This window comes from Capra hircus, chromosome 8, assembly GCF_001704415.2.
Source record: "Capra hircus breed San Clemente chromosome 8, ASM170441v1, whole genome shotgun sequence".
NCBI classification, from domain to species: Eukaryota; Metazoa; Chordata; class Mammalia; order Artiodactyla; family Bovidae; genus Capra; species Capra hircus.
Window position 1 is genome coordinate 74,602,132 of NC_030815.1, and position 14,876 is coordinate 74,617,007.

Here is a 14,876-nt window from a genome sequence, read left to right on the forward strand (position 1 = left end):
TGGTTTCTTGATTTTTGTAAGGAATTTTCGCATGAGCTCTTCTCTCCACCTTAAGCTTCTTTAATGTCGATGAAAGCTGCTCTTCACTGAGAGGAATGGCAGGCTACAGTCATGTAGACTCATGGCTATTGTTCAACTCTCAAAATGACACCAAATGACATTCTGTGAAAATGTTCAGGTTTTGCAGCAAAAAGACCAAATCTGGGGAGTGTAACTGGGAAAGATGGATTTCATAGTGCTGTTAAAGAATTTTTCAGCCAGCATTAAGCATTTTTACGTGCTAGGCATTGCTCATCTTTAATACAGATCAGGCTGTATTTCAAGTGACACAGGTTTTTAAGACTGCAAAATTCTCCTCGTTCACCTGTACCTACTAACTGGGGAAATGGGGCATAAAAGGCCTCCATAAATAAGCTCACTTTCTTGAAATGGTACCCAGCACAGTATCTTCACACATCAACATAGGCATTCCACATACATCAGTTGAAACAGAAAAGACCCATACGCAAAATATTGTTGAGTTGTTTTCTAAATTTTTTTTTTCCTTGAACAGCAGCATATTTTCAATGCAAAAACCTCTGCATACAAAGGAGATATGCCAAAACTGAATTCTCCTAGTGGATCCTGCAATTAGTTAAAAAATGAATGCCCCGGGGGAGGGCAGTGAAAATGAGATCCTATGGGAAGCTGACTTCAGGGATGATAATATCTGATTCTAAGTAAATGCGTTAGCTAGATAGGCATTTATTTACATTTAAAAACAAAGCCTCCAGAAAGGTGTAAAGTTTATTAACATCTTTTTTTTTTTTTTTTAAAGGTGGGATAGTAAACAGCTAATGAATTTAGGATAGTTCCTTATTTACAAGTTTTACTGCAGGAAACCCATTTCAATCAAAGCATTTCAAATAATCAAAGGAGTACAGTTTTTCCCTAGGAATACCAGTATTTCGCTCTTCAGGTAAAAGATTATTGACAGCATTAAGTGACTGCCCCAGTTAGAGTGAATACCTTGGAAAATATATAAAAAATGATAACTGCTACTTAAATTTTTATGAATTTTCACAAAATTATTCTTGTGCCTAATTCAGACGATTTGCTTAGAAAAGCTGGCCTTAAAAAAAAAAAAAGCAACACATGAGTATGTCTTCATTTTAAGTACATGCTCTCAAGCTAGTTTAAAAGAGAAGCTGAATTAGGGTTTCCAGAGCTTTAGCAGTCCATCTTCACTGTAAGTAGCAATCAGGTTCTGATGAGGGTGATGTGCAATACCAATCACATCCTTCTCGTGAACCTGGAATAGGGAAGCACAGAATCAGGGTACAGAGGTCGCTAACAAATCACTGAAGAAGCTTCCAGAGCTGAGTGGCAGATAAGAATAGAAGCTTCTACCTTCACCAAAGGAATCAAACCTAAGGGAGCCTCGAAGAGGGTTAAACATACAAACCAAAAACTCAAAACGAGGCTATCAGATGGCTGATCACATTTTCTGTACTGTTCTTCATAATGTGTGAATTATACTTTATGCCAAACCACTTTCGGTTGCTACAGCTGGTCCCAGTCATCCATTTTGCAAATATTAGGCCAAGACAGTGGCTGAGACTGAACAATTCCTTCAACTCAGTGAACTCAGTATTTTCCTCAGCTAGAGGACACTTGCCACCTCATTCTGTTCTGTTCACGTCTTTGCTCTCTACTGGAGGAGGCTTCACAAGGCTGGTGTACCAAAAGTTCACTCAAGAACAGTTTGAGATGAGATTATTCTCTAACAGGTATGTTTATGATTTTTTTCACACATTCAGCAGACCATTTCTTCTTCCCAACTGTAGATGACTGCATTTTCCCTGTCCACTCCTCCTTTGCATTTGGGCTGTTGGCAGCACTAATTCTAATCAAAAAAGAATGATGGACAAAATAATATAAACCATTTCCAGCTGTGAGTCTTGAAAACATCCAGTAAACCCCTTCAATTATCTTTCCTCCTAACACTTTAGAGGCCACATTTCCCAAATGGCATAGCTAAAAGATGGAGGAGGAGGATGCAATTTATATCACATTGTGACAATATTCATTGTATTAGGCCACTGGAATTTGAATATTGTTACAGCAGCTGCGTTAATTATTCCTTGTTATAAGCGCTGCTTAATAAACCAATTTTATAGGGTAATATACAAGTAGCCTTTGAAAGCACATGCAGAGAACTAGCTGTATCTGTCACTCTCCAACCACCCTGAGGAGGTTTAACTCTAGCTGGCTAGACAGGCACATTCCTTTTCCTCCTCCTCTGCTTAATGTATACTCATCCTATCCACTAGAAGCTGAGGGCTCACTGAAGGATGACTTTTCCAGATAGAGGAGGTAATTCCATACAATTACTTATGGACCCTTTATTTTACTTAATGACACTTTTACATATTTTTACATCAAGATTCACAAGGACAGCAGTCTGAAAAAGGTTTACTTCCGAGTTCAGAAAAATCTAAGCATTAACAATTTCTGTAGATGGCCTTAAGTCAGTAATACTTACTGTCAAAGTTCTCTCCAGTTTGCCAGTGACTGTGCTGAAGCAGTAAAGCACAAAGTCCTCCCCTACACAGTAGATCCATTCGCCACGGGGAGAGAGGGCACAGCAAACAAAGTCACCACCTTCTCTCTTACCAGAGCTGAAGCTTCTGACAATCTAAGAGTACACAGTCCAAGGTAAAAATAAAACATCTGGATTAGCAGTAGTTCCACTGCAGCAGGGGAAACTGACATCTTTTGTGTTATTCTGTACTCTGGTTTACTGTCATTTATAATTAGATTACCAATTCCATTCACCTTGTGCTAAATCCTCTTGACTGGGAAATATACAAAAGATAAGCTATTGTAAGTCAGTGGCAGACAGAAATTTACAATTTCCATGTCCCAGGTCACCAATCCTACTCCTTAATCTATTGAGCCATTTTATCCTGAAGCAAATTCATTACCATATACAATTTCCTAAATCAACATGCTACTGGTTCTCAATGCCGTGACCCATGCCCCCGAGTTTCCTCTTTGTAACAGAATGAGATGCCCTCCCCATTCATAATGGAACTCTCTCTCTTTAAGACCTTGCTTGATCTATTTTACATACCACTTAAATAATCATAAATCAAGTGGAGAGAAACCAATCTCAAAAGGTTTAAAGGTTACATACTGTGCGACTCTTATTTACTATACTCAAAATGAAAAATTTAGAATAGTGTCAAACAGATCAGTGGCTGCCAGGGGCTAGGGTTGTGAGAAGGATTTAACTATAAAAAGTACAGCACAAGAGAGTTTCTTTGAGGGTGGTGAAACAGTTCTATACCTTAACTGTGGTGGTTACATAAAACGAGATGAAATTTCAGAGAGCTGTTCATGTCCCACCTCAAGATGAATGCATGTAAAGACTATCTAAATAAGGCTCATATTTTAGTTAATAGTTTTGTACCTCGTTTTGATGTCAATTTCCTGGTTTTGAGAATTATACAATGGCTCTATAAAATGTTATCATTGACGGATGCAGGGGAACGGTGTATAGGAACTCTCTGCCCTGTTTTTGTAACTTCTTTATGAATCCAAAAAAATTTTTTTAACTTTTTAATTAAAAAGTCAAGCAGAGGGCACCCTCTATACCTCTTCTGATGTCTATGTCAGAAGCTTTCTCTCTCCTTTTTATATTTTAATAAAACTCTGCTACACAAAAGCTCTTGAGTGATCAAGCCTGGTACCTGGTCCCAAAGCTAAATCTTCTTTGGAGATCACAAATTCGAATCATTTACCGCAAGCTATCATCTTGGGGGCTCGTCTGGGATCTTCACAACAAGGTAAGGACATTCAGAGCTCTAGCTTGCCTGTTCTTTTAGTACACTTTTACTTTACTAACTCTATGGTGTGCCTTTGTGTGTGACTGATTGAGAGCCTGAGATGTACAGAAGTAAATACGAAGCAAACGTACGAAGCAGAGCCTTGCTCTGCGGTTTCAAGGTGCCTCGTAATGACTGAAGGCTGCCTCAAAATGGGGAGCTTTGTCAGGGGTTTATACCAACTTGCCAGTGCCAAAAGGTACCCAATGTCCCTGCAAGAGAAGCGGCCAGAAATTGGCGAAGCATGTGGACCAAACTTCCCTTTCTCGGTCACCTTTTCCTGGTTTTCTGTGACCATTCCGTAACTGCCTGGGGAATTAGAACCATTAACCTAATCTGTTGGATCATAGACTTTCAAGGGAGTTGTGAACCATGCTGTTAGTGTACTTTTACTCAGACCCCAAGCTTGGAACAGTCATGAGAACTCAGACTTGCTAGAAGCACAGTCAGGAATAAGGTAGAACTCTAGCTTCAGCAACATCTCTCTTGGCTGCTTCCATATGGGGCTAGAGTCCTAAAAGTGAGTCCTTGTCATAGCTGTACCTCCAAACTCTATATGGGTAGAAGCGCTGCTGGTGAGCATGAGGTTTCTAAGAACCTAAGTCAGGAATCCCAGATTGAAAGTACAGTGGGCTACTTCCTTTGAAAAGGAAGAAAAGGCTAATGACGTTATTAACAGGCATCTGCATACGCTAACTCAGGAAACACAAGACAATTGGTTTAAAGTTTTACCCATAGCTTTAATCAGGGCTCAGACTGCCCCTAGAAGGGACTGTCTCTATGACAGACCATTTTTGTGCACCAATATTGTCATAGATCCTGAAGCCTTAGAATTTACTATGTGATTCAGCTTTCAATCTTTAAACAGATATTACAAGAACTCTGGCAGGTGACCCCTGATCCAGTCTCCAAAATTGGTCTAATTGCTAGGTCTGCAAAATGCTCCTTTCTTTATCACTGGAAGGCTTCACATGGTGGGTTTTTCCAATTCAAGAAAAGGACTTTCTTCACCTCTTCACCAACAACAATCATATGTGATGCCTCTTCTTAATCTGAAGACATCTAACAATCCAAAAATGGACTGGTATAACTCACTGTACCTTAACTATGGAAATAATGTGACTTTTAATTCTGATTACATTTTAAAGCAATGCCAAAGAATGCTCAAACTACCGCACAATTGCACTCATCTCACACGCTAGTAAAGTAATGCTCAAAATTCTCCAAGCCAGGCTTCAGCAATACTTGAACCGTGAACTTCTAGATGTTCAAGCTGGTTTTAGAAAAGGCAGAGGAACCAGAGATCAAATTGCCAATATCCGCTGGATCATGGAAAAAGCAAGAGAGTTCCAGAAAAACATCTATTTCTGCTTTATTGACTATGCCAAAGCCTTTGATCACAATAAACAGTGGAAAATTCTGAACGAGATGGGAATACCAGACGACCTTACCTGCCTCTTGAGAAACCTATATGCAGGTCAGGAAGCAACAGTCAGAACTGGACATGGAACCAGTCAGACTGGTTCCAAATAGGAAAAGGAATACGTCAAGGCTGTATACTGTCACCCTGCTTATTTAACTTATATGCAGAGTACATCATGAGAAACTCTGGGCTGGAAGAAACACAAGCTGGAATCAAACTGCCAGGAGAAATATCAATAACCTCAGATATGCAGATGATACCACCCTTATGGCAGAAAGTGAAGAGGAACTAAAAAGCCTCTTGATGAAAGTGAAAGAGGAGAGTGAAAAAGTTGGCTTAAAGCTCAACATTCAGAAAACGAAGATCATGGCATCCGGTCCCATCACTTCATGGGAAATAGATGGGGAAACAGTGGAAACAGTGTCACACTTTATTTTTGGGGGCTCCAAAATCACTGCAGATGGTGACTGCAGCCATGAAATTAAAAGACGCTTACTCCTTGGAAGAAAAGTTATGACCAACCTAGATAGCATATTCAAAAGCAGAGACATTACTTTGCCAACAAAGTTCCATCTAGTCAAGGCTGTGATTTTTCCAGTAGTCATGTGTGGATGCGAGAGTTGGACTGTGAAGAAAGCTGAGCGCCGAAGAATTGATGCTTTTGAACTGTGGTGTTGGAGAAGACTCTTGAGAGTCCCTTGGACTGCAAGGAGATCCAATCAGCCCATTCTGAAGGAGATCAGCCCTGGGTGTTGTTTGGAAGGAATGATGCTAAAGCTGAAACTCCAGTACTCTGGCCACCTCATGCGAAGAGCTGACTCATTGGAAAAGACTCTGATGCTGGGAGGGATCAGGGGCAGGAGGAGAAGGGGACGACAGAGGGTGAGATGGCTGGATGGCATCACTGACTCAATGGACGTGAGTCTGAGTGAACTCTGGGAGATGGTGATGGACAGATGAGATGGCTGGATGGCATCACTGACTCGATGGACGTGAGTCTGAGTGAACTCTGGGAGATGGTGATGGACAGGGAGGCCTGGCGTGCTGCGATTCATGGGCATGCAAAGAGTCAGACACGACTGAGCAACTGAACTGAACTGAATGACTATTTTGCCTTACATCTCTAACTGTATAATGGGGTTTGTTTCTAACCATGTAAAAGCTTTTAGGTTACAAATGACTGTTCATGCTGATACAACTTTTACAACCTCCTCCAACTTGGGGTCCCCGGATTAGAAACCCTCAATATGCCGGTTAGGAGAATATGCTGCCTCAACAATTTAGGGACAATGCCCCCATCCCAGCAGGAAGTAGTTATGGAATGAAAATGCCACCTTTTTCCCTTGGCAACATAATTCTCCTAAAAGAAAACGGGGTGAATGACAAAACTAATTCTTAGGTAGATTGATAAGGAGTCTGGGCCCTCAAGGAGGGAAGGGGTCCAGGGCTCTGTTTTTCCTTAAGCTCTGTGCTAAACGATTATATAAGAACAATGCATCTCCTTAACAATAACCTTCTGACTACCTTGTTATCTTAAGATGTATGTTGTGGGGAGTGGGTCTGATAAAAGTATATAAGGTCTTGATAAGTACACTCTCCATCCTCCTTCTGATGTCTATGTCACAAGCTTTCTCTGTCCTCTTTATACTTTAATAAAACTCTGCTACATGAAAAAAAAAAAAAGTCAAGCAGAAAACTAAGAAGTGGGCAGCTGTGGCTATTATGTAGTGTCCCAGCAGTACTGAGGACCAGCCATCTCAACCATGGGTTCATCACCACCAATTTATCTTTTATAGGGACTTAAGCAATGGAAAGACAGTTCCATACACCAGCCCCTGGGTCTTCTCCATGCTCAGCCAGATCCCCAAGTGCTCAGGTCAACATTTCAGTAGCATCACAACACATCCAAGGGCTTGAGACCTCAACTTCGATACTCCTCATGTCCATGGTGCTACAAAAGTGAGGTTCTTTGGGAACCAGCAGGTGTTCTGATTACAAACACACATCATTAAGACACTTGCTCTTCTCCTACTGGAGTTCCACCTTAGATCATATGGTCGCTAACAGATATCCCAAACTCTTAATCCACACACTATGTCTCCTTCCCTCACAGAGGGATTGTTATACCTTAAAATCTTCAGTGATGTTCTGAAGAAGGTTTAAAGACAAACCAGGGGACTTCCCTGGTGATCCAGTGGTTCAGGATCCCCTGCCACCTGCAGGGGACATGGGTTCAATCTCTGGTCTGGGAAGACCCCACGTGCCGAGGGGCAACTAAGCCTGTGTGCCACAACTACTGAGACCTTGCTCCATAGCCTGTGAGCGGCAACAGCTAAAGCTTGGCTGCTCGAGCCTGCGCTCCACAGCGAAAAGCCACCATAATGAGAATCCTATGCACTTCAACTGGAGAGTAGCCCCTGCTCGCCACAACTAGAAAAAGCCTACATGCAGCAACGAAGGCCTAGAGCAGCCAAAAAAAAAGAGAATTTAATTTATCCAAAGGATGCAAAAGAAAGACCATAGTATACAAACATCCCACGGAAAGGAGCTAACTTTTGAGATGCCAGAAAGATGCTTTGTTGACAACAGAATTTAAAATTTAAATAAGAGTCTAAAATAAAGTGTAGGACCAAGTCTCTCTGACTGGGGAACTACCCACAGGGCCCGAGGAAAGGCACATTCTGAGCACTCACCTGTCCCTGCATGTTCATGATGACCACTGTGTTGGATCTGTTACAAACCACAAAGTGCTCTGGGTTTTTAGGAAGCAGGATCACACTGTTGACAGTGATGTCTGTCCCAGCAGTGCTGCCCAAGGATTTAAAGGTATTTGAACATTCTGTGGTCTTCATGTTCCAGATCTACAACACCAAAACATAAGGCATAAACACTTAGGGGTGAGAGTGCAGCAATTTCTAAAGTCTGAGGGTTGAAAATTAAGTTACTTTAAAAGAAAAAAAAAAAAAAAAAGGACTTAAAAAAAAGCTGCTTACAGTCCAAATACCTAGCATTGCCATATACAAAAGAACTCCCCTATTTGCTGATTAACTGATAAAAACAACAAAAAATCTGAAACCTAAATAATAAAACTTTTTAAATTATGCTCTTTTCCTACAAAATTTCCCTTGGCTAACAAGCTTCCTAACTTTGAAATTAGCTATGTGTCAACACTGCTACTGTCATAAACAATCAGAAAGCTACCCGGTCTCTGGACATCAAAATGAAATGAGGGGTTTTTAGATTTATATGCTCAGGATGCTGAGATTCAAATTTGGTGGGTCTAGGGTGGGATGTATGTAGCTTTGTGTATTTTTTTAAAAGCTCCACAAATGATTCAGTTTGTACTGAGAACCACTCCACAGAAGTCACAATGTCAACAGCCACAAGTGAGGATCCATGAAGCGGAGGCTAATCTTGGCCACTTGTATGACCTCTCCCAGTCCAATACCTCTTCTAATAGTTCTCCATCCTAATGCTTTTTACCTTGTCCTTCTGAACTATTATGAACTGACGCAGATAATCAGACATCATAGTTACTGAAATCTGAGACATGCTTAGAGAAGGGATGAACCAACTGTTGCCTGTGTCTGGACACTACTCACATCATGAGTAGTGATGATATAAAAACCTCAAAGGCATGACTATGCTGTGTTTCTCCTGTGGCTTCAATGGAGCCTAGCACAAAATGGATGTTGAATAAACACCTAGATAAAGGAGGAAATAGCTGCCCTACTAGTTGTCTCAATATTTATTTCCTTAATAAATACAGTATCACCTCCCCCAACTGCCTCTCTAAAGCCCAGCAACCTAGAAGAGAAATTAACATTTCGGTGATCAAGGGACTTCTAGAGTTTTCTGTCCAAAAAGTCAGTGAGATATTTTATCCCACCTACTGCAAAAACTAAAGGAAAAGACTACAAAACAAAGAGACCTATAGAAACCACCTCACAGTCCTATAGGCTGTAAGGCCCATATTCACAGCACAGAGAAGGCAAACCCCATGACTACAGCACCAAGAACTCTGTGTATTTCTGTTCCATCCTGAAGAAGAGCACATCTCCTACCTTCAAATTTCTGGTTCAATTCCCAGGCCATCACAGAAAGGGGTCTGACTGTTAGGGATCTGTGTTATGACATTTAGGTCTTCTGCCAGAGAACATTCACTTACAACAGGCAATTTAAAAGCAGATGTACAATGTAAGTGGAGTGTCTCAAAGATCTCTAGCAATTTTCAATTTGGATTGCTCACCTTTTCTAGGAAATGATGCCCTCTCTTGAAATAACTACATCTCTTAAGGCACTGAAGATCTATTACTTTCAGCTGAGAGCTGAAGGTAGCAAGTAACTAAGAGGACTTAGTTCTACTCTACACCATCTTGTTCCTCATTAATGCTATCAGAAACGTCCTGGGTGTGGGGTGAAGCTCTGCAATAAAAGAGACCTATTTATTCTGCCACTGAGCCCTTTGTGAATTTGACTGTTGCAGGAAGACCATTTGATTTTGTGGCAAAGTCAAATGTAACCACTGTAAACAGGAGTTGACTTAAGTTTAGAACTCTACGCCTTTTCCTACATATCATATAGCCTGTAGGTTTGAGATTTGAGGTCCTAGGCCAACAGGAATTACCCACAGATTGTGATTATTGGCACAGATCTCAATTATGGCTAAAATACAGTGTAAAGAGGTTTAGCCACCATAACTATCAACATTATCACCACTGAAAACTCCTCAAAGGGCAAAATAGAAAAAAATGGAATAGACACCCCAAAATAAATCAGTAGCAAATACTTAACCTTTACAGTGCCATCAGAGGATGCACTGATAATATAATGTCCATCCTGTGTAAAGGTTGCTTCATTAACAAAGGAGGAATGGCCACGGAATTCCTTCAGGGTTTTTCCAGATTTTAAACCATGAATTCTATCACAATAAAAGCAAATGAAAATAGCAATTAATATCATGTATACTGTGGTTGGAACCAAGTGTTGAAAGCATTTTAGATGACTTACAGAAGCTCATGTTAAAATATAAGAACAGGGACTATACAATTATGTATGCAGTCGTATTTTCATTATGTCTAACAATCAAACAAAACCGAACCAAAAGCTTTGCAGAGAGACTGGGAGAAGATAGGCCACTGATACCACAAGCTTCTGTTCAGCAACAGACTTCTAGGTCTCTGCTGGGTCCCAGGAATCTGTATTTGTCACATGCTCCCTCAGGTGACCCTGATGCAGGTGGGTCCATAGACCACACTCTGAGAAACATGAAGCGCTACTAAAATCCCCTTCTGATCTCTCTTCTGGGTAAAGACCCAAATGGACAGCACAACAGCACTGTGTCTGCTGTACTTTGGGGAAATAAGGTCTCACATTTATTCATTACTCATTTATTCCCTCACTTTCCATATAAAGGAATCCTGGTGAAAACATAGAAATCACTAACTAGTACCTCCCTCTGAAGTTTCATCACATCAAACAAAAGTGAGGGCAGTTTGGAAATTCTTACTTACCTAATTGTCTGGTCAAAAGAGGCACTAAGGATCTGACTGCTATCCTTAGAGAAGCTTAGACAGGTGACACCTTTGCTGTGTGCCCTTTCAAATCTCCTTAAACACTGTCCACTCTGAATCTTCCATACCTTTATTTTTTGGAAAAAAGAATAGTAAAAACTTGTACCTAATACAGTGTCCCATGTCCCACTCCTACCCTGCAGAGACAGGCAAAATACAGGGCTCACTAAGGTACTAAAAACAGCATTAAAAATGCATGCCAATAGCTGAATATGATATGTCAGTTCTCAAAGTACAATGACAACTTGAATCCTCTGAAACTTAAACCTCTTTCCTTTTAAATTATTAAAACAAAAATTTAGACTCTAAGTTCACTTAGCAGAGACTATTTCTGTATTTTATCTAGCCCAGGGTATTTGACCAGCAATTAAATACAAGCCATAGCTGATCACTGCTAAGCATTTGCAGACCACCACCCCAAAGCAAAACACACCAAATACGGTAAGCTATGGTGGCACAGGAGAAAGGGCACGAGCAGATCTAAGTCCCAAATCTATCACCAACTGTGTGACTTTAAATTATTGGACCTCCATAAGCAGAGTTATTATTACGGTTAAATAAGAAAAACTAAAGTGACTGGTATAAAGTTGATACTCAATAAAGAGTAGTTAAAAAAAACCCTATGTAGGGACTAGCTCATCACAGAATTCTCAAAATGTCTACATATAAGAGTTCATGCCTCTAATTCATACCTTGATTTTTCCATCTTGGGCACCAGTTGCTAACATTTCTGTATCTCTGCTGAAGCACATACAGAGAACAGCATCATCCATCATCATAAAGTTATCCTGTGCCTGGTACTTAAGATCCTAAAGGAAACAATGATAAGCAATTATCAAAATATCACAAAAACACCAGTTACCCCAGGTCTCTACAAACTTACTGGAAGCAGGATGGTAGACTGTGCTGATTAAATCTCCAAAGCAAATAGCACTGTCATGCATGTTATCCTGATGAACAACTGATAACACTGGGAGTACCTTTTTTACACAATTCAAATAAATAAAAAATACAAATGTAACAGCCTATATCTTTTGCTTACTAATCCTTTCTCAACAAAGTTTCCCTACAGTTTCAAATTGTACATCTTTAATAAATCTGAATTTATTTAATGGTATGATGTGAGAAACATTTTTTCATAGTCAGCTACCTTTCCTAAAATCATGTATTGATTATTGTATTTGTTATTTTTCTTTTATCATCCATTACTGTTCATAATGAAATATCTTTATTTTTTCTAATTATAAAGTGAGACTGTTTCATGGTTTAAAAAAAAGGCAAACTGTAAAGAAATATACAATGTAGAAAGTGAAAACCACTCATAAATCCACTGTATGTGGACTGGAATTTAGTAATCATAAAGATTACATTTTAAATCAGTGGTTAGTCACTAAGTAGCTATTTGGGAAAGTTAAGCTGGATCTATGCCAATTTTATCACCCTAATCAAACACCAGATGGATCAAAAACTAAACACAAAAAGACACATAGAAGTATTTGAATAAATCGTGGGAGAAAAGATGGATAAAATATGATGGCACAAAAAACTGTTACCTGTACAAAGCAAAACCATACATTAAGTCAAAAGACAAAAGTCAAAGCTGAAAAATATTTGCAATGCATATTACCAAGGTTGATTTCCTCAAACTACAAAGAGCTCCTACAATTCAGTAAGAAGTAGTCCAAAAGAGAAATGGGCAAAGGATAGGAACAGACTTCACAGACTAGGAAATACTGGTGGTTTTTCACATATAAGGATATTCCACTTCATTCATGATAAGAGAAATGCAATTAGTACTACGAAAAGGTTAGACTATAAACAACAAGCCACTGCTTACATATACACATAGAATATTCCATAAAGATTACACAAGAAACTGGTAACTCTGGGCGCACCAAAGAAGGGAATTGACTGGCTGAGGAACAAAAGTGGGGAACAAGAGCCTTTACTGAATAACTGTTCTGTTTTATAAAATGTTTTATCAGACGTACATCTTACCCATTCAAAAACTAAATTTAAATTGCAACAATAAATAACTTAAAAACAATAACAGATAATTCTACTAGAAAAATTAGTATATTTAAAATACTTTACCTTTCTGATTTTTCCAGTCGTAAAGTTCCATACTTCAATGAATCCGTCAACAGACCCAGTAACCAGATATTGACCATCTGGAGAAAATCGAGCACACTCCACATGTGATTTCTGACCAAACTGTTTCAAATGAAACAATGAAACAGATGCATTTTTATCTAGTGGCCTTAAAACAATTCTCATTTTAATCTTTTGAGAGCTTGGCCCTAGCACAGAGTCATAGCGAGCCTATATTATAGAATTTGGAACACAAAGAAATGCTTGATATATTCTCTCCAACCAGTTTAACACTGAGGTTCACCATTGAAACTAATTTGATTTTTTTTTAATGACGTTGGTATTTCCAAAGAAAAGCAAACAAAAAAACTATTTTAGCAAGGGACTTAGAACAAATAATCCTGTTAACTCAAACAGTATGTTTCTACCAGAATCAGTCACTGTTAACATGATTTTCACACTAACTTAATATGGCATATGTTCCTTTTTTTTAATCTGGGGGAAAAAATTCATTTTTTTCAAAATAGTTGTTTTCCTACACTGTTTTTTAAACAAATTTTATTATCACTGTTTCTTTTTATGACCTTCATCTAAACAAGTGATAATACGTGACTGACTAAGAGAACCAATTAGAGCTGACAGAAATGCTTGGGAAATGTATCTGAAGCATTTATCAGCACTGATGTTTCCATTAACAGATCGAAACTATAGTACATTAGACAGATGAGAACAGAGAAAAGCTCTATTATGAGTCTCATTTTAAATGGCCCAAAAGGAAGTGTTTAAAACAGAAAATCTTAGTCCAGCAGCATAATTTAATGGATTTCTATTTGTCACAAGGCTTTTGCCAAGGTAAATAAAAGTGCTGCTCAAAAATATCTTTACATGCAAGTCAGAACATACAATCCAGAAAAGACAAATTCAAAATACTAAGCCAAAGATATTTGAAATATTTTTAACTCTATAAACTCAATCAGAGCACAAATCCAAAAAGAAACTACAATAGAAAGGAATAAAAAGGAGATGGTCAAGTAGCAAATACAGTTATAATTCTGGGAACTGCAACAATTACTTCATTTTGCTTTTTACTAGAAAAGTCTCAGAAAGAAAAAAAAAAAAAAGGCAAAAAAACACCAAGAACCAGCCATTAAGATGATAAAACTATTTTCCTCAAACACCACTGAAGCTTACTTTCCAATCCAGGCCTGGTCCTTTGCCAAACATATAGCAGGCAAAAACACAAATGTTGAACAGGAAAATTACATAAGAGAGTTCATGGTTTTTAGTCCCAGGTTTAACCTAAGAGCTAAAGCATTTTTCCAAATGCAGGGTTCCTGGGAGAAAGTCCAAGGGCAGATGATGGGTCAGTGTCCAGTGAATGTCCACTTGGTAATGCAGCTGAGGTGTGCCATTGCCAGGCCACAGGTGGGCCTCAGTGGTCACCAGCAGCAACCATGAATGTTGTCAGAGCTGAAGAATGACTTCTACTCCCCAACCCAAGCTACTGGCACAGGGCCAGGCTGAGTAAGCATACGCTGAGTCCCCAACAAGTGATTACCAACTGGGCGGTCCAAGGATCCTACCTTAATATGCCTGCTCAGCTGTGTAGGAAACTTTTCTTCTTCTACATCTTTGACAGCTGCTTTGCCTCTGAACAAATCTATGGTCATGCCAGGAGGAAGCAATCCTTGGTGCTGCTGCCACTTCAATGCCTATGAGAAAAGAAATCCACTTGGGTGCTTTTAAAACTTTGTCCTGATTGCTCAAAGCCTGAAAGGGTGAGGTTCACAGAAGTGTGAGTCATCCAGACCCATCCAAACACAACACAGCCTGGGCTATTCTGTGTGTTCTAGGACATGAGGTTGATCTCAAGGTGGAAGGGGATTCTCAGAGCCAATGGGTCCAAGTTTCTACAGCCAT

The 14,876-nt window shown here is 39.4% G+C and overlaps 1 protein-coding gene across 1 annotated transcript in view; it reads right to left on the reverse strand.

Annotated features, from left to right (window-relative positions):
- Positions 271 to 14,876, reverse strand: part of SMU1 (DNA replication regulator and spliceosomal factor) — a 31,727-nt gene continuing 17,121 nt past the window's right edge. Inside the window, exons 5-12 of the mRNA XM_005684052.3 lie at positions 14,540 to 14,668; positions 12,960 to 13,079; positions 11,558 to 11,674; positions 10,806 to 10,933; positions 10,087 to 10,213; positions 7,986 to 8,153; positions 2,525 to 2,677; positions 271 to 1,291 (exon numbers count right to left, since the gene is read on the reverse strand). Coding sequence (XP_005684109.1) covers positions 1,193 to 1,291; positions 2,525 to 2,677; positions 7,986 to 8,153; positions 10,087 to 10,213; positions 10,806 to 10,933; positions 11,558 to 11,674; positions 12,960 to 13,079; positions 14,540 to 14,668 — 1,041 coding nt within the window. The 3' untranslated portion in view covers positions 271 to 1,192. The remainder of the gene's footprint in view (positions 1,292 to 2,524; positions 2,678 to 7,985; positions 8,154 to 10,086; positions 10,214 to 10,805; positions 10,934 to 11,557; positions 11,675 to 12,959; positions 13,080 to 14,539; positions 14,669 to 14,876) is intronic.